This window comes from Lycorma delicatula, chromosome 10, assembly GCF_047948215.1.
Source record: "Lycorma delicatula isolate Av1 chromosome 10, ASM4794821v1, whole genome shotgun sequence".
Taxonomy (NCBI): Eukaryota; Metazoa; Arthropoda; class Insecta; order Hemiptera; family Fulgoridae; genus Lycorma; species Lycorma delicatula.
Window position 1 is genome coordinate 22,141,323 of NC_134464.1, and position 21,621 is coordinate 22,162,943.

At 29.7% G+C, this 21,621-nt stretch overlaps 2 protein-coding genes across 5 annotated transcripts in view; both read right to left on the bottom strand.

Moving 5' to 3' along the window:
* LOC142331769 (uncharacterized) overlaps positions 1-6,594 on the bottom strand; it is a 46,735-nt gene extending 40,141 nt beyond the window's left edge. Inside the window, exons 1-2 of the mRNA XM_075377852.1 lie at positions 5,261-6,594; positions 166-279 (exon numbers count right to left, since the gene is read on the bottom strand). Coding sequence (XP_075233967.1) covers positions 166-279; positions 5,261-6,360 — 1,214 coding nt within the window. The 5' untranslated portion in view covers positions 6,361-6,594. The remainder of the gene's footprint in view (positions 1-165; positions 280-5,260) is intronic.
* The window catches only part of LOC142331770 (nonsense-mediated mRNA decay factor SMG9), a 73,204-nt gene continuing 58,071 nt past the window's right edge, over positions 6,489-21,621 (bottom strand). For 3 of the 4 annotated variants that reach the window (XM_075377853.1, XM_075377859.1, XM_075377857.1), the window contains one exon: positions 6,489-6,621. Coding sequence is in view for 1 of the 4 variants with exons in the window: in XM_075377856.1 (XP_075233971.1) it covers positions 6,597-6,621 (25 nt within the window). In the remaining 3 variants the exon portion in view is untranslated. The remainder of the gene's footprint in view (positions 6,622-21,621) is intronic. The other variant, XM_075377856.1, reaches the window with a different exon arrangement.

Genomic DNA, 21,621 nt, shown 5'->3' on the forward strand with positions numbered 1-21,621 from the left:
CTACACTTCTTCTCATCCATTAGATAGGACTTACATACTTCCCTGTTTGTTATCTTCAAGAAAGTTGGAATGGGTATAAGAGCCGAGAGGAGTCCATCTTAAAAAAACCATTATCATCATTATTGTTGAATCTAAGTAATTTGTAAACATTGTTTCTATACTTACTGTGTTGAGTTCACGTGTATTATAGTAGGTGTTAAGGCGGCCACAAATAATCCCAATGGAAGTAAGGTTGCAAGAATTTTAAATGCCTTTTTTACTGGGTTAACTGAAGGTAACCTTTAACAAACAAAAAAAAAAATTATTGGTATTTATGTAGTAGGCGATCTACCTCTGTAGTTAGTTAGTTAGCTCTTAGATGGCGCCACTGAAAATCTATTTTGAAATAAGAAAATAAATACAAAAAAGAATGAATAAATGGACTAACTTAAGAATAAATTAACCTTGCTCATGTTATAATTATAAATATAATCTAACCAAACTTAACATACGCTCGCTTCGCTCGCTAACCCTAGCGGGCAAAGCGAGCTTAGGTTAAGTTTAGTTAGACTATATTTATAATTTTGGTATTAATTAAATAAAAGTATTCCATTAATTCATTCTTTTTTATATTTATTTTCTTATTACAATATAGCGATTCAGTGGCCCCATCTAAGAACTACCTAATTACAAAGATAGATCGCCTACTACTTTAATACTACTAATAAATAAAAATCTAATGTGGGAACCACATGACTTCTTTGTATGCCTATTAAATTACAGATAAACATTTTTTTTAAATAAAAAGTACATAAATTTTATTTCATTAATAACTTCTGATATTTCTTCTTTATTTTTTTATTATTGTATTATTATTTATCGTAAAAACATTTTTATAATCGGAGTTTAATTATTATTAATAAATCAATACATTTAAATTGGAAAAAAAGGAGATAAAGTCGGATTTCAACTGATGTGTCTTCCCCTTGTAAGATCCAAATATTTCATTAACATTTTATTTTGCTATAACTCTGGAACCAATGAAAATAAGTACCACTTATGATATATCACTGAAAAGCTCTCAACGAGAACTTATTATTACAGTTAAGAAAAAGCCAATTTTTTTGGATTTTGGGCTTTTTTGGAAATTTTTGGTTCAGTCGATTGCAATCAGCAATCAAAGGGGGAGGTGCACAACTAGATGTTACAACAGTCCTAAATCCAAAATTTCAACATCCGACGGCTAATTGTTTTGAGTTATGATAGTTACATACGCACGTACGTACGTGCGTACGTACGTACAGAGGTCATGCCGAAACTAGTCGAAATGGTTTCAGGGATAGTCAAAATGTATATTTCCGTTGAAATCTGAAGTACAAGGAAGTTAGAATTATTAAAATTGTTATTAAAATAATAATTATTATTTTTTCTAAGAACACTATGACTTCTATGTTGAGTACTGTTTACCTTTCTTAGCTTCATTCTTTTATTATATGTTGACGCGTTTCAGAATAACTCCATTATCAAAACTTACTTTTGATAGTCGAGTTATTCCGAAACGCGTCAACATATAATAAAAAAATAAACAAGCTAAGAAAGGTAAACAGTACTCAATATAGAATTAAAAATTATTAGATACAAATATTACCGCTGAAATTATAAGATTGTTAACTATTCTTAAAATATAAAATTCAATGTCAAAATAGGTAATTAAACATAAAATGATTTAAATTAAGTTTAATTAAAGCAACTTAAAGTAAATATTAAATAAACTGAATTTTTTTTAAATATATATTTCCTATTTCTTTATAATGTTTATCTTTTTTAGATAACCAAGAGAAGGAAAGCACAAGGATGGTTTAAGAGGAAACTCGTAAACTATATTTTACCAGAATTTTCTAATTAGCATTAGTTCCGAAATTTTAATTACTATTCAGTCCATTAAAAATATCTATAGAAATTTAGAATTCGTGCTTATACATTTACAATCATTTAATAAGTCTTAAAAGGTAATTTCATTGGTTTATTCAGTTATAATAGAAATTACTCGTACTTTCAATAACTAATTTTAGGACCGATTATAATTGAATGAATCCCGGTCAGGCATGAAATTTTCACACACGCTACAAATCATTCATCTCATCCTCTGAAGAAATACCTAACGGTGGTCCCGGAGGTTAAACAAAAAAAAGATAGAAAAAAATAGGTAAAATATATGATAATTATAAAATCCATTCTTAATCAAGCTACACCCTTTCTAGGGAATGGGAAATCCCGAAATGGTTTTGATAAAATTTTACATTGATCATCGATGAAGTATTTCAAATTTTGTCACATCATACTCCCAAAGATACAAGGAAATTAGGAGATACAACTTTAACTCCGTTTAACCTTCTTTGGTATTAGAGAAACCTTTTTCTAGGGTAGAATAAAATAATAATATAAAAATTTTAGTATTTCAACAATTTTAATATTTTAAGAGATGAGAGCAAAAATCCCTTTTTAGTAGCATTTTATAAACCGAGAGAAAACATCACAGATAGGTTTTAAGGTTTCAGCTTCTCGGTATCGACACCCTTAATCATTTTTTCTTCTGTTTAGCCTCCGAGAACCACGGTCAGGTATTACTTCAGAGGATGATATTTATGAGCATAAATGAACTGTACTCTTGTACAGTCTCAGTTCGACCGTTCCTGAGATGTGTGGTTAATTGAAACCCAACCACCAAAGAACACCTGTATCCACGATCTAGTATTCAAATCCGTATAAAAGTAACTGCCTTTACTATGATGTAAACGTTGGAACTCTCGGCTTCCAAATCAGCTGATTTGCGAATACGCGTTCACCACTTGACAAACCCGGTGGGTCCAGCATCCTTAATCTCTCTCATCTTAATTAAATCGATCGAGGATTATTAACGAAAATAATTGTAAATTAATTTTCTAAGATACCCTTATACTTTATTTTAGTTTTCTACGCTATTTTTAGTAAACGATAAGGAATTAGCTAGGCTTTTGCCAATTATTATTTATTTTATTTTATTAAAATAAATCACTTTAATCGGTAAAAAAAGTCTAATTAGTGTTTTATTTTTAACAAATAATTTATTTTACTTGTCGATTAAAATAATTATTTAATTAATAAGGCGGTTTATTTTACACGGTCTAAATGTAATTCGGTATAACATTTTTACTGTAGGTAATATAAAACGAATTATATTAAATATTTCCTATTAATTATAATTTAAGTCGAGTAGAATAAATGTATCTTTATCATGAACCGGGTAATGTTAATTAATTATCAAAATGTAGGTTTTTATACATTTATTGTATTGAAAATAATAAATTCATTATACGTAAGAATGTAAAACATATACTGTATTTACTACATAATGTATACATAATTTGTATGTATATGGCTCACGCGCCCGCGTGGGTGCGTGAGAAGGAAAATAATCTTATTTATGGACAATTTTATTTATAAAATAATAATATAACTGCCTATCTGTAAAATGTTTTTCTCTTTTTTAACCGAAAGTTTTTCTTCCAACAATAAATCACGATCGGTTTACCATAACAGGTAACCGTATAGTAAGTGTTAACATAACTTTCGGATATTTGAAGGATTCATAGCTAAGAACTGCTTTTTTTAAGTTTCCCGTTCCAATCGGCACTGTACTAATTTTGACATGACGATTGAAAAATCGTGCAAGGTAAAAGAATTTGATCTGTCCGAGTTTAGACGATTTTAATGACTTATTATTTAGAATAAAAAAAAAAAATAAAATGTAATATTCACAACATAAATAAAAAAATCATTATGCTCTTATGGAAAAAATAGGTAATCAAAAACTTCATATAACTTTGCTAGAAATTCATATATTTCGACGCTAAATAGATCAAATTTTTCAGCATAAAAATCTACATGAGATTAATATATAAAAGATATTATAGTGCGACTCTAAAATGAGATACAGTCCAAACAAAAGAGGACAATCCGTGGATCCGAAATGACACACATGGCAACGATGGCTTGACTTAAAATAATATGGTAGCAGTCAACCTGTTAATGGGGGATGCAATGATGTGTATGGTAAATGGAGAAAAAAGAAGAGGAAGAAAAACGTTAACGTTACAAATGCTGGATGAATTTATGGAAAACAGAAAATTCGAAAAGACAAAGAGATTGGCGCAAGGTAGAATAAAGTGGATAATGGTAGAACAAAATGAATAAATAAATAACGTAGCAAATAAAATTTACTTTTATGCCGTATTTGTTTTATTTGCGTGTTATGAGCGACTTGCATTGCATTTTAGTCACCACTCCAATGTAAAAGATTAAAAAATGTAACTGGCCGCCATTCTGAAATTTTTAATGTTCACATCGTAATATTTTTTTTATTAAAAAAAAATGTAAATTTGTAATTGTACCAAATATTACAATGATTCCTTACACTGACATCAAAATATAATTTTTCTTTAAAAAACATAAAATGGTAGAAGAAAGAAAACGAAGAAGAAATTACTATTTTCCATACAAAATCTTTTATTCTTTAAATAAACAGAATCCAAAAGTAAATAACCACATTTAACTTTTTGTAACACTCTTCAAATAGATTTATAATATTTAAAAAATAGATGCCATAAAATATTATTAAAAGTATATATAAACACTTAAAACTAAACACAATGACACAAAAAAACGGGAACTTTTACTCTGTGCACCTTTCAACTATCGCTGGCTTTGTAAAATATTTTTATGACGAAAGCACGCTGTTGACCTTCTCACTTTTTTATGACGATTGAGTGGCATGGTTGCCTTTTCATAAAGCAGTGCTACCGACAGTACCCCACCGGTTGGTCTAATGGTAAACGCATCTTTGCAAATCAGTTGATTTCGAAGTCGAGTACCAGCGTTCAAATCCTAGTAAAGGGATTTTTATACTTTTATAGGGATACTTTTATACGGATTTGAATACTAGATCGTGGATACCGGTGTTCTTTGGTGGTTGGGTCATCTCAAAAACGGTCGACCAGGGATTGAAAAAGACTACACTTCACTTACATTCATACCTATTATCCTCATACATCCTCTGAAGTAATACCTTACGGTGATTCCCGGAGGCTAAACAGGAAAAAAAGTGCTACCAACTGTACATGGCTGCCAAATACGCTTTTCAAAAGTTCTCGTTTTTTTGTTTCACTTTTATTTAAAAGATATAAATTTGTATGTAGTTAACGTCGGTTAATGTAATAATAAAAATAATAATAATAATACTTACTCATTTTGTAAATGATGATAAGGTCTTTTAGATTCCGCTATCGGAGGAAAATAATTATTAATATATGTCGTCGGAGGAGTAATTTGTAAATTATTTCCCCCACCGCCATCGTAGTCATTAATTATATGAGTTTCTTCCGTAGTTAATGTAATCGAATTTATAAAATCGTCATAATTATTTCTATTATTATAGTAATTGTTATCTTCTTCTCTAAATTTAACTGGGTTTTGTACTGTCATCGGTAACGGAATACGGGGTTCGAAGTCTACTAACGGTAATGCCGATAATTTTGTTGCTGCCAAGGGTTGCGGAGTTTGATTAGGAAATACGAAATTATTATTTTTTTTAACTTCATTATTATTTTTATCAGATTCGCTATATGGATCTTTTATTATAATTTTACTAACATAATCTTCATCAATTTTTGGTGGATTATATTGTGTTATTACTGGATTATTATTGGTTACTATTTGTTTACCGGTTATCGTATTCCAGGTAGGAAATTTAATTACTTGTTTATTATTATTATTATTATTATTATTATTATTATTATTATTATTATTATTATTATTATTATTATTATTATTATCATCGAAGTTATTTTGTATCGAAAGCATAGTCGTTAATAAGAAATCTCTTATAGCTGGTTTTTCAGTTACCGAATAATATGCTCCATCTATGTTTATATTATTTTTACTATTATCATTAAATTTAAATTCAGGTCTGAATGGAAAAATCGGTTCACTTACGGAACCAACAGCAAACTGATTGTCAGTTTTGATTCCAATATTTTCACTGCTTTTACTGAAATCCATGACCGATTTGTAATCCTCAATTATTCTACCTAAATAAGGACTCGCCACAAAATTACTTTTATTATTATTAGTAGTAGTAGTAATAGTAGTAGAATAATTGGTAAAAATCGTTTCATTATTATTTAAATTTATTTTTATATTTTCATCATTTTTTATTGTATTTTCTGTTGTCAAATTTGAAATGTTATCATTTTTATTTTCTTCAGATAAATTTTCATATAAAACTGTGGCATCAGTTATATTATTATTGTTTAATAATATTTCATCAGTTATCAAATTATCCATTCGTATGGCTGGTAACACTGTTTGTATTTCATTTACATTTTTATCGATATCTTCATAATTATATACATCTATTAAATTGGTATTATTGTATTTATCATCGATATTATTATTATTACTACTACGTATTATTAGTTCATTGTTTTCAACTTTCTTTAGTTTTGTTATATTTGTTGTTCTAGTACTGTTGGTATTATCGCACAAACAGGTTTTTGTGGTTATTACTAAAGTCGTGAATATTATGAAGTAAACATTTCTTTGTACCTGAAAAAAAAATCAAATTATTCAATAAATTCTATGTAAATAAATAAATAAGTAAACTAAATTGACAATACATACTGTTATCTCTTTGGATACGGATTTCAACCTCTCTAATGGCCGTCATCATTTATTATAAAATTTTCTACGTAGTAATATAAAAAAATTTGATGTGGACACCACATGACTTCCTTGTACGACTATTAAATTACACTGCACATTTTTTGCAGTACTTCATTTAAAATTATTTTATTTGAAAGTAAGATACGATCCCCCAGTTATTTAATAAAATGGACAGTTAAAAAGTTGCTGTAATATTCGTTTTTATTAACATCAAATATTTATACAATTATTAATTCAATAATCTTACCTGAAATATAAGGTTAGACTAAAAGTCCGTTTATTACAATTTAAATGTAAGTCTTATATGTATTTAATACTATGATTTTTAAATTATTATGATGTAACCACCACCAAAATGAAAAAAAAACACCAAACAAGAGAAGGTTACTAAATTTTACAGCGACATTTATTATTAAGTAGATTGAAACAAATGCATAAATAAAAATAATACGATTCTAAATTATAATTTTCAATTAATATTAAATAATCAGATATTTTACCAATTTTAAATAATCGATATGGACACCACATGACTTTCTTGTACGCCTATTAAATTATATATACACATTTTTAAAAGTACATAAAATTTTATTTCAATGCTAACTTCTGTCTTTTTACCATTTTTTATTTTTATTTTTTATTATTATTATTATTTATTGTAAATGTTTTTTTTTACAATCAGAGGTTAATAATTATTAATAAACCAATATATTTAAATTAAAAAAAGGAGATGAAGTCGGATTCCAATCGATGTGCCTTCCCCTTGCAAGATCCAAATATTTCATTACTTAAAATTTTATTTATATATAACACTGGAACCAATGAAAATAAGTATCACTTATGATATATCGTTGAAAAGCTCTCAATGAGGGCTTATTACTGCAATTAGGAAAAAGTCCAAGTCCAAAATTCATTTTTTTTTTGGGGGGGATTTTGGGCTTTTTTGGTTTAGTCGATTGCAATCAAAATGGGAGGTTCATAACTAGATATTACAACAGTCCTAAATCCAAAATTTCAACATCCTACGTCCAATAGTTTTTCAGTTATGCGAGATGCATACGTACATACAGAAGTAATCATGCCGTAACTAGTCAAAATGGATATTTTCGTTAAAATCTCAAAACGGAAATTTTTCGCGATCACAATACTTCGTTTATTTCGTACAAGGAAGTAAAAATCAGTGGATCATAGTTTGGCCGACAACGATAAATAAATATTTTATTTTCATCGGTACATAATACAACAATGTATAGAACACGTAAGAAATCGAAAGATAAAAAACGACGTGCCTTAGCATCTCCCTGGATGGATCAAGAAAAATCATGATAAAACCTTGATCATTACAGCATCGCAAAATTGCATAAAATCAATTATAAAATAAAAATGTTATAGTCAATTTCAATTATTTAAAATATAAAAACCTGAAATAATATAAAGTTAAATACATGAAAATACTAAATATAAAAAATTAACTACAAAATAATTAACAATTCAGGAGGCAATTAATAAAAATTATTTGAATACATATATACGATATATTAGCCTTTTAAAATTAATTAAAAATTTATCCGCAGAGTAATTTTGTTTGTGTAGAAAAAATTTTTTTAAATATTAAAATATTTTAAATATTTAAAATTTTAAATAAATGGTGGAAAAATTTTTAAATGTTCGGCAAGTTATTAAAAATAGCAATATAATAAAATTTTGCAAACTAAAATACTGTGTTGAGTTAAGACGAAATAAAAACAGTTAAGTTATCCGATTTGTTAAAGTGGATATTGGTAATTTTTTTTAAGAATATATGGCTATTCTTTTTAGCAATAACATCTTTTATTTTATAAAAAAATACCAATTCACACGGTGTACACGATTCACATTTATTACAGCGAAAAAATTATCTTACAGCCATAAAAAATTTCCAACGATCACTTAATTATTGAATTCAGTATTATGTGTGGGAACAATTTTTATCTCGGATTTTGATTTGGATTCCGGATAAGCATTGTTATAAGATAACAAAAATACACTAATATTATCGCCGCGATCGGCCGTCGGGTTCACATCATAATGGTCGCCAAAATTAAAATTATGTAATAATCATTACGAATAATGATGTAAGCTATCAAGTTAGTTCAAACGCGCTAATCTAAGGTTTACTAAAATGCATAAAATATAAAAATATCAATTTTATAAGTCGAGTGTAAGAACTCGAAATGACAGAAAAACTAACTTTTATATAATTAGAAAAAAATATATATGCGATAAAACCACCAAAACATGAAATCAGTAAATTATATCAACTTAGCGCAGCGTTTCTCAACCTGGTGATCGTGGTAATAAGATAGGGGGGGTTGCAAAATTACAACTACAACTATAGACGTAAACAATAATGAAATCATTTAATGAGAGAGAAAAAATCATTTATTATCAACATTTTACTTAAATTTATAACTTTTACATGTAAAGAAAATAAATTAATGAGACTGTTGCGTTTGGTTTTCATTTAAAACTCTCTCTATACGTGGATCTGTGTTGGAAAAACACAAAAACAAATTCTCAAGTGATAAAAGACCCTATATTTAGTTTTTAGCGCAACCATAGACAAGAAATCCTTTTCACAAAGGAGGCAAAACGGATTTATATTTTCAGTGCTTCTGTCGCTATATCTCCATATTCATTTCGACGAGCAAGCCAAAACATATCTAAATCTTCACCTGTGAATTCTAGTTGTAATGTGTTGTCTGCAAAAATTTCGATGAGCTAATCGTGTATTTAAACAGCTAACTTAGCAGCCGCAACAACGTTTTCACTATATAGATTCAGTAACCATCTCTTCGAGAAATCATTTTTATCTTCGGAGAAATACTCCGCCAACTGAATTTTTAAGTAGAAAATGCATCTTCATGCTATCCAAACTGCGGTGAATAATAAAATCGTCTTCATCCAAGTTTTTCTCAATATAATCGGAAATGAGTGGAAACATATCAAAACTTTTGATTTGAACGCAAATAATTTAGATACCAAGCCTTCTTGATGAAAATATTAACTTGTTTATCATTAATAAAATATTTTTATCACGTCCTTGTAAATTCACATTCAAGTTTTTTAAATTAAAAAATACATCCGCTAAGTAAGCCAACAACAATACTCATTATAAAACCATTGATAATCGCGTTTATTTAACCTGGAAAAATATTATTAATTGATCTCCCCATTACAATAACCTGGTTATAACACTTCCCTCCCTCGCGATAACTATCTGACTTCTGTATTGAAAATAAGAGTTTTTTATTTTCGTCCATTTTATCGCATAGTTTAGCAAACAGCCGCAGCTAAATAATTTTAACTAGGTTGCATTGAGTTGGGTTTGGGGATCCCGAAATATTCATTATATTTTTTTTTTTACTTTTTGGGGGTGGTGGAGCAAAAAAAATATTGAGAATCGCTGACTTAGCTTATGTAAGACCACAATAGAAAATTATTAAAACTCATTTACGTCACTTGCCTATTTAAAAAAATAATAATAATTTACAATTAGAAAAATGCTAATTAAAACTTTTTTAATGTAATAAGTACTGAAAAGGAACCAACGTCATATAAAACTAGAAATGATGATCAACATAATATTTCAGTACCGATTTGATCAGCCACAAAAAAATGGTCACGCGATCTAAGGGAACTTTAAAATATAAAAATTCCTACATATAAAATGTACAAATAGTAATGAATTAAATCAAATAGTCTTAGTTAAGTAAAAGTAATAAATTTTGTTAAAAATGAATTAATAATTGAGAGAACAGTAATAATAATGTTCGTTCAGGAAAATCTTACTAGACTTTCACTGAAAACTGATTATATTCTGAAAAAACTTGTTCTGATGTTTTGAGAGAGCCCCAACAAGTTATATTTATATACCTTGTTCAGGAATATATGTAAGCATAATCAAAATCTATTTGATACTAGATATGCTTCCGTACACCTAGTATTTTATTAAGGCATTTCAAAGAAAAACAATATGATTTGATTTTGTTGCAAAACTAAATCCATTTGATCATCCCAAAAGAATTTTTCGTCTAATAAGACCAGAAATCTCGCTTTACAGAATCAGAAATACTATCCTATTAATTAATCGGAATTCTAATAATGCGATTAGAAATGTTACGCCTACCTGAAAAGAATATTGTAACAGTTTTGTGCATTGTTACAGATGGATTATGCAATGGATATAAATTAAGTTGTGTTCTCTGATGTATTGTTCAAGACTCTGATGTATTGTTCAAGATTTTGAAGCAGTTTATTAATAAACAGTAAGAAAAGCAAAAGACCAAGGGCATTTCCCTGTGGCACTCCACGTTCTACATTTTGAAGTGAAAGTGAATTATTCCCTTTATTTTACATTCATATACTATAATATATGGAAATGAATTATCTGTAATTTTAAGTGTATTTTGCAACTTAAATTAGTTTTGCTGGTCGATGATGTCACTCGACTGACGTAATGGGAAAGAATTTGTCTATGTGGATGAAAATCATGTACGATCTTCGTGGCGGAGTAGCAGAGTCTCGATCTTTCATCCGGAGGTCCCGGGTTCGAAGCCCGATCGGGTATGCCATTTTTCATATGTTGCAAAATTTCCATTTTGGAACAAGGATCGAGCTTATGTGCAGAACTAATTATAAAAAAAATGTATTAACAATTTATGAGAATGAAAACAAAAATGTTTAACACTCTATTCTCGAAAATGTAAATATTTTTATGATAAACATGATGTAAAAATGTTTAAATATCCAGATCTTATTTATAACTATAGAATTCATACGTACCGGGATGAAATGAATATTTAAAGCGCAAGTCAAATTTGGGAGAATCCGCTGTACCCTCCAATTAGACAAAAAATACAACAAAAAGAAAGAATTACAAAAATATATTTATTACATATAAAATTTTTTTTAAAAAAAGCTTTTATTTAACTAATATTAACATTAAAATTAATAAAAAAGGAAGCAAATTAGAAAAACCCTCTAAAAAGTAAAAAATAAGAATTAAATCAAATTGGGAATTTTAAACAAAAACATTGTAATATATTAACAAATACAAAAATCCACTGAAAAGTAAAAAATAAATTATATAAATATCTAATAAATAACCAATAAATAAATGTAATAATTATTAAATTAAAAAATTAAAAGTAATGAAAATATTTAGTTAAATAAAAGCGTGGCGCAGTTTTTATAAATTATTTAAAACAACACAACATTTATTTTTACAATTAATCTTCATTTTCATTTTCAATAACGACGCGAGGAGGCGGAAAGGTCTGCTGGAACCTCTCCAGTTGAGACTGACTAGCTACAAGTAACAATCTGGGAAAATGCACTCACTTGCTTTCTTTGTACGTGTTCTCACATAGTTGAAGTTCATCTTCGAATTCTGCTTGTAATCTAAGCCAAATTGAACGCACTCTTTCCGCTAAAAGTTTCATTTTAATTAATTATGAATTTTTATTTAACGAATTTATAATTACGATTACAATTATAATAATAATGATAAATTGAAAAATTAATAATTTTTCAGATTACCGTCAAAATGTAATAACTTTGTGCAAGATTTCCAATTTAATTTTTATTTTTAATCTTATTAACCCTTAAAGGTCATCTCGGTGCAAATTTTAACCATCAAAGAATTAAAACTTCAGTTACTTAAAATACAGCAAATGTCTTATTCGAAAACATTTTTTATAAAAACTGCGCCACGCTTTTATTTAACTAAATATTTTCATTACTTTTAATTTTTTAATTTAATAATTATTACATTTATTTATTGCTTAATTATTAGATATTTATATAATTTATTTTTTACTTTTCAATGCATTTTTATATTTGTTAATATATTATATTTTTTTTGTTTAAAATTCTCAATTTGATTTAATTCTTATTTTTTACTTTTTATAGGGGTTTTCTACTTTGTTTCCTTTTTTATTAATGTTAATATTAATATTAGTTAAATAAAAGATTTTTTTTAAATAAATTTTTATATGTAATCAAATATATTATTGTAATTTAAAAAAAAAAATTAAATCATTTTCATAAGATAGTTCATGAGAAATGAAATTTTTTAACTAAATGCATGAATTTAGCGTAGGGGTAGTGCGTGGGGGCGTGGGGGTGGGTCAAATCAAATTCCGACACCGTAGTGCTGTATTGTCATCTAAGTTACATACGCGTATCAAATTTTATTGATTTTCATATGATAGATCAAAAGATATAGCAGTTGCAAGATTTGATTATTCCTAAAGCGAGTTAAATAAAAGCTTTTAAAAAATAAATTTTAAATATTTTATATAATATCTTATAAAAAATCGGATGTGCACACCACATTACTTCCTTGTACGCTTAATAAATTACATAATAATTAATAATTTTTTAATGAAAATCACATAAAATGTTATTTCAATAATAACTTATGTTATTTTTTTAAAATTATTATTGAATTATTATCTATCGTAAAACTTTTTTTACACTCAGAGGTTAATAATTATTAATAAATCAATATAATTAAATTAAAAAAAGCTTAAAAGAAAAAAAAAATATGAACTCTGATTCGAACCGATGTGTCTTCCCCTTGTAAGATCCAAATATTTCATTAATTAAATTTTTACTTGGCTATAACTCTGGAACCAATGAAAAATAACTACCACTTATGATATATAGGGAAAAGCTCTCAATGAGGGCCTTATTACTACAATTAAGAAAAAGTCCAAAATCAAACTTTTTGGACACTTTTGGTCCAATCTATTGCATTTAAAAGGATAGTTTCACAACTAGATGTTACAGTAGTCCTAAATCTAAAATTCCAACATCCTACGCCTAATATACGGTACAAACGTCACGCCTAGACAAGTCAAAATGGATATTTCCGTTGAAATCTGAAAACGGAAATTTTTCGCGATCACAATACTTCCTTTACTTCATACAAGGAAGTAAAAAGGGTTTCAAAAAATATTAAGCTTTTATTGTTTTTGAAAATAGAGGGGAAACCACATCACTTGTGTTTTCTCTATATGGAAGTACATAGATAATTAAAAAAAAAACAGATTAAAAAAAAATAATTTAAAAATAGAGTACACATTTGATATTTAAATAATGTCTTTCTACTTACTTTAAACATGTTTTGTTTAATCTGAAAAACTTTGTTTCTTAATGTCAACCAAAAACCAAATAACCAGTTTTTAAGGAAATGTCGAGGTTTATATAATACACTACTTTTATTATTTTCTTTTGTTTTAATGTCATTTATTATAATTAGTTTGTCATTGTTTAAAATCATCCACTGCTTTCATTATGTTTATGTTTTTACGCATAGTTAACTAATCCTACGCATTAGTTAACTAGAAAGCATACAAGACTTCGGACTATGTTTGTAAACATTTTGTTGTCAAGAGATATTAAAATATGTATATTATATTGTAAGGATAAGTTTTATGATTGTTCCCTGTGTATTATTTATTCTATTTTAATGAAATGTAATGTAATTTAGTCGTAACAGTAATGAAAGTTCCGTTCCGGATCGTGTAACATAATAGAGTTGACGAAGTAACATGCGTTAGTTTGAATTTTGTTCCTAGACGCGGGGTTAAAAGATTGAAAACAAATCTTCATCCGTTTACTTGTACCTCGTCCTTCTTTTTCAGTTTGTTTTTTTTTTTTTTTTAATTTCATATTTTCCCATTAGTATACCAGTTAATGATTTTTTATTTAATTTCACCCAAGATAATTAAATTTATGATGTCAAATAATTTCATTCCTTGTTAAAAAATATATTAACTTTCTAATGTCACATACGAGTAAGTGAACTACCACCTGTTTATACCTCGGACGGCTCATCAAAGAGGGCATATATATACGTTTTTAAATAAGTTTCACTGCGTTTATTTTACCTCTTTTCTTATACCTCGAAATGATAAAGAGATGAATTGACTTGAATTATCTTTTAATTAAATTAAATGATCCATACTTTGTTAGAAATGATTTTTGGATAGTGAAATATTTAAACGTATTTATAATTAATTTTCTACAGTCTTTTCTTTATCAAAAGTGTGGCACTAAGACATTAATAAACTCTCATCGAATATTTTATGTGTAAAGTATTATATCTCTATATACAGGCTATTCCGGAATGTATTTCCCGAACTTCAAGTACCGATTCAGGACACTAAAATGATCAAAAATGTTCATACCGACCTAAGTCCTAATTTTCTTTGATTTCTTTCTGGACGCCATTTCGTGATTTTCAACAAAAAAAATTATTTCTCAGCAACGGGTAAAACTACTTTAATTAGATTTGGAAAATCTATGATGTCTTATTCCACAAAATTAAAAATTTTGAAAAGGTCATCTTCAAAAATTTCATCTTAATTTTTTATATTCAATATCTTTGTAATTATTTGTTTGATCAAATTTTTACATATTACAAATATTAAGCATTTTATTTTGAACAAAATGCCACCTTATTTGTAAAAATCCATTGACGAACAACGAGTTATTGCAGACAACTAACCCGGCATTATGCTTGCCCACTGTAATGCAAGGTGATAATTCTTATTAATTTACTACTATTATTTATTACTAATAATTTTTATTACATTTAGTGGAAAGCAGTGGCGGATCGTAACTAAAATTAGTGGGAATGCAGCTATAGAAAATTTTTTTCTGGTTTTTCTGGTCCTTTTCAAGGCCATGGTTAAGGTTTTCTATAAAATAAAAGAATCGGAAAGAAAAATTAATCAAATAGAAGAGCTGGAAACAGGATAATAATCTAATTTTAGACATTATCAATTCAAGAATATGGTAATAGGTTTATCCGAATAAATAATAAAATGTCAATACAGATAACTTAATAAAATGTCCGCTTAAAAACTCTATAGCTCAATGGTGGTTAATTTAAATTTCTATGTACACAGAAACAAATACGTAATTAGTTTTTACAAATTACCTTCTCTTTCGCCGTTCCAGCGTGTTTTTGGACAGATTTGGCAATATAAGACCCCTTGCTTTCCGCGCCATCTTCTGATCACTACAACTAAACCGCTTTCATATTCCTTCCACCGACTAAAATAGAAAAGGGAATGAACAAGCAACTTTCCACACACATGCGGAGTAAAAAAAAACAAACCTTCCATCAGTACGTCAGGGTCCGGCACTGCGGAAGCGACAGTGCTTTCTACTTATGAAGCCTACTTAGGAAGCCTTTCTACTTCTACTTAGGAAGCCTCGCGTGCAGCTTCCTTAGTGTGTATGCGCACTACAGCCTAACACCTCGCCGATGTAATTGTGAAGCGCACAGTTCCTTACAAAGATTTTTATATCTTTTTTATAAACTGGGGAATGGCTACTGACATTAAGCTAAAGGGTTATATATTGTGCAAGTATAAAGAAAGAATTAAAGTAAAAAGAGCTCATTATATTAAATGTTATCGAAAATATCAAGTGGAAATAAGGGTGCTGCAGTTCCACAGTGCTTATACGCGAGCCGCCACTGGCCTGGACTAAAGTCCCTGCCTGGTGTGTTATTCATTTTATCGGGCGGGTAATTATTTATTTGGCAGTTTCATTTTAATTTGTCTATTTATTTATTTATGGACGGAATCGTGAGTATTGCACTCCTTTCCTTTAGATCAAATTAAAAAGATTTACCGAGGCTGACCTTGAAAGGCTAGCCACATATGTGCTTAGTTCTACCGGCGTGATTCCCTTCAGTCCGTTCGCTTAAGTTCTTTCGGTGTTAACGCCTTCCGACCTAGCAGAAATGCGCTTGGGATCCCTGGTAGTCCGGGGATGTAATGCACTCCCTTCGATCCAAAAAGTCGTATGTGCTGGTAATGATATAATTGTAAGAGTTAGGAAGGGATAGTTGATGAAATTAAGTTGAGAAGCTTTTTTTCACTCGGGCTATCTTCATGATCAAACCTCAGCCGGATTCCGGCTACCAGGTTCAATCTTTAGTAGCGGGTCATTCAATCTATTACGATCTGGCTTCACTAATGCATGCATTTCTGAACAACCATCAAAGGATCGATCACGGAGGTCCTGACATCCGGCGACCAAGGTCACCGGGCTTAACGCTCTGTGATTTTTTCCTCAACAATTGCTCGTTTGTATTTGTTAAGGCAGCGAACCGGATAGCTTATTATTACCTAAAAACACACAAGCAGACGAACACCATTTCAAATAATGAAAGCGCTAATATTATTTTGACCAAAAAAACAGCTATAAGGGATATAAATAACGAATTAAGATTTTTAAATATTTTACAGAAGAAAATAACACAATATTTAAATATAAAAAGAAGTAAAGAAAGCAAATACAATCGAGTACGATTCTTATAACGTATTGCTTTATTACACTGCAAGCAAAAAGTAGGAGGCGGTAAAAGGACAAGAACCCAAAAATCCATCCCTCAAAAAAATAAACTGCATTGGAATGTAATCATAAAATAAAAATGATTATAAAAATATTTTACATTTATGAAACATAAAATAAAAGGATAAAATATAAAAGGCTCTTCGAAAAACACGAAAAAAAAATTCAAATTCAGAGATAAGTCCAAACTGATTTCCAGGATTTGAAAGGTATTTTATTTCGGTCATAACATCTTCCAAAATAACGTCTAGTCTATGTACTAATTTAAATCGAAGAGGAAATTTAACATAAGTTACACGATCAACTAGAACATAACTTCAGTTACGCAGGAGTTTTGCGAGGGATATAACGTTACATCAGGATGATATGAGCGATTCAAATGTGCCCCAAACATAGACCACAAACAGCAACTCTCTCAGCGACGATTTCCAAGGCGGTATTAGATTAAATATGAGAACTTGCTCTTCTTGTTCATTAATACTATCGTGCTGCGTTTAGTGGACGTTCTTCAAATGTACGCATAAAATGAATAACATTCTCAAAGATTGACTGGTGCAAGCTTCCTAAAAGGCCCCAAAAATGATTCGTTTCATGTAATTCCTATATCAGAATGTATATCGATACAACTACGTATCTTTGAACATTTTAAACTAATTATCATCAGCCTGCATAAGGATGGGGTACGCAAAATCACGAAGCGTTCCACATTTTTAATCAGCAGGGGAGAAAAGAAGACCGTAGTCCCGGTCGGGGATCCTCTTGGGGGGTTTCTTATTTGAGGCAGAGCAATTGAAGACCATAGTCCCAGTGGGGGATCCCCACTTGAGGCCAGGCATTGAAAGACCATAGTCCCGGTGAGGGGTCTCTTCTGAGGTTCTCTTCTTTGAGATGTGCCATGAAAGAGAGTTTCGGCTGCCTGGTGCGGACGTTGAGAACGGATTCGCCGGGCCCAGCGTTACTGCTTGGGTGGCTTGAGGCAATGGCACCTCCTGGAGATGTATTTATGCTTAAATGCGGGTCCGAATCTGGGAGGCGGTAAACGAGAAAGACGATAAAAAAAAAGGTAATTATTATCGCTGTGTTGGTTAGTTGTGATTTAAGGATTCTACAAACAAAATACTTCAAAATGTTTCATATTTTTCTAGTTGAAATTCAACTTTGGGTAATATAATATAGTATATTTTTTATGCTCAATTTTATTCATATAGATATTTTATTAAGACATTCTGTATATTACAGTAGAGGAAAATCGTAACTATCAAAATATAGGAACACATTTGCATTAATTTCTTTAAAAATTGGGCACCGGTACAAAGTAAAAACATGTTAGACATTCATAAAAAAAATAAATTCATTAAGTTGGCGATAGAAAATGTAAGGAAACGACTTAAAAGGTGCATTGAATGGTGAAAATTTACGAACATTTATAATAAATTAAAACAGTACAAACCAGAAAGTATTTTTTTTTTAAGTAAATTAAAATTATTTTAATTTTTCAAAGATCTAAATTTATTTTACTAAATTCAGTTGAACTTAGCATTTATAACATTTTTACTTTCCCGTCTAGATAGCGCTATAGCTGTAGAAGGAAAAGTATTGTAATCGGTCCAATTTGGGCATATGCGGTTTTTACCAGATCTTGACGTTTTAACACCTAAAGAACCAAAAAACGGGATGGAAATTTTCAGGATGTTAATGTTCGTACGTACGTGAGTGTGTTCGGTGTTGGCCTATAAATAAATAACCTTATATCTTCAGAACCACTGACCCGATTTTGACCAAACTTCGTCGGATTACTTCTACGTATGAGACACTGATGCCATTACATGTTCAACTTCAAATGTCCAGGTAGTGAGCAAGGTCACCCTCAGTATCTCGAGATTTTGCCTAATTAACGGTCATTAAAAAATAAAAATAACTGCAAAAAAATGTTTTGCAAAATTATTGTTAATAATTTACCCCACCCCCAAAAAGATGCTGCTGTCGTCATCTGCTATGTTGCGACGTCACATGTGATCGGTAAAATTAAATCAATGAATGATATTTAAAGTGTAAAACAGCTCGGTCTGGTTGGGTCTCGAACTCAATCGTTCGGTTGACTTGGTACCTGGTGCGTTAAGCCTTGCAGCTACACCAATCTGCTGACCGTACAAGAGAAATTTGTTTTATGTAAGTTGTGAAATTACATTAGTTTAGTTAGTGCCGACCGTCAACGCTAGTACAGTCACACCCGAGCGAATTAAATACGGTATGCGCGCGCACTTTAGTTAAAATCACTGAATTAAATAAACGAAAAAATATACTTAAATAAATTCATAAATATTTAAAATTAAATTGTGTGTCTATGTGTGAAGTAAGCCGTGCATCCGAGACAGCCCACAGTTATAGGAACTTCCCTTCCCGTGACGAGTGAGTCCTATAACTGTGTTGTCAGCTTTTTTTATAAAGTTTTGTTTTTAATAATAAAATTTCATTTTTTTTTTCATAGACTTATTAAATCAATTTCTCAAAATTAAATTCTCTATAAGTTTGGATAATAAAATTTACGCATTTATTTGTCGTTTAACAATGTTATTGTACTTCATATCTAAAAAAAATAAATACATGTTTTTCTTCACCGAATTTTTCAGGTTTACGTTGGATATAATGAAAACTACGCGAGATTAAGTTCTGGAACCTGTTTATCCGTTTTTTCAGATCAGAAAACATAATAAACCATCCAGTTTATCCTTTATACGCGTATAAGTCTTAAAAATTTAGTATCATTTCAGTGGGGGAACTGAAATCCAACCGAATTTTCTTGCTAGTCAACTCGATAACAAAGCGTTTTTGTATGAACTTTTTTCTTATTTCAAGTTTTAGAATCAGTTCCCAAATTATTTCACTTTCCACCTGAATCACTCTGTATGATGTTTATTATGAGACATTTTGTTTTTAATATCTTAGGCAGAATACCTCACCCCACCGGACTGGTGTAGTAGTTAACTCGTCATCGCAAATCAGCTGATTTCGAAGTCCCGAGTTCTACAGTTTAATCCTAGTAAAGGAAGTTACTTTTATACGGATTTAAATACTTAATCGTGGATACCGGTGTTCTTTGGTGGTTGGGTTTCAATTAACCGCACATCTCAGGAATGGTCAACCTGAGACTGTACAAGACTACACTTCATTTACTACCATACATATCACCTCAGAAGTAATATCTTACGGTGGTTCCGGAGGCTAAACAGAAAAAGAGACACAGGAAACTTCAGCACACAGTTGAGTTAAAACTAATTTTTGATAAGAAATTTTCCAGCAGTTTAATAAATCCACTCTCTTCATATTTTTATTTTTTTGAAAAGTACGGGTTAAAACAGTTTTCATCATCATTAGATGAGAGGACGGGTTGCCGATACCAAGAAAATCGATCCACACAGCAAAAATTATTTTTCCAAAAGCCTAACGGTTGTAGGCGTCCTAACAAGTTTCACAATCTCGCTAGAATATCCTCTTTTCAAGAATAAATAATGCAAGACTTACTAGGGAAAGTGAGGAGTGAAGCGGTTTCCCCACACAGCCAAATACATTGCAGAGTATTAGCAAGCAAAGTCCGCCGAAATGCAGGTGATATTCGGCCCTAACAATAGTAGGAAACCGGCTACGTAAAGAATATTATTCCTCAAAGAAAAAAAACCGAATTGACCAATCCCATCTCAGACACTTTACTCGGGTCAAAGACATTAAGAGAGATCGGGTCAAATAAATATGTAAATCAACAGATTAACGTACTCCTTTCTGTTCTGGAATAATGAATAGGTAATAGGATTATACACTGCTTCGAATCGATAGGAGAATTATTGTTTAAGGTAAATTGAAAAGAACGGGAATTAATCGGAGATAAGTCCCAAAATGTTTATTTTTGAAAATCTGCCAGATTAGTTTTGAAAAATAACTGCGTGCAAAGAGAACCGGTTTGTCGACTTCGCAATACGAATCATTTAACTTTACGCTTATCTCGTAACCATTTAAAAACGTTTAAAAGCAATACGTTAAGGGCTGTTATAACGCATTAGGATTCGTCCCGTAATCTAAAACATAGAGGATTTTAATTGTTGCAATACTTCTTTGTTATATAAAAGAAAAGTAAAAAAAAAAAATATTGAATGTATCATTTATTTTTATTAAAAACACATTCGTTTAACGTAAATTAAACGAAGACAAAACCGAAAACGGTATATACGAATTTGGTTGTTAATTACCGTCATGACCCGTTACGTCTTTTAAAAACATTCTATGAAGAGCCAATGATCTGTTTAATAAGAATCAATTGCCTATTTTTTTTGTTAAAAATGAAACTGCGAGATTTAAAAAGAAATTAAACCGTTTAAATAGTGGATAACCTGAAATCTAAAAATAAATCGTCGAATATCTCATCCATAAATCCTTAACTTTTTTTCTTTTTTTTAATAGAAAAGGTATTTT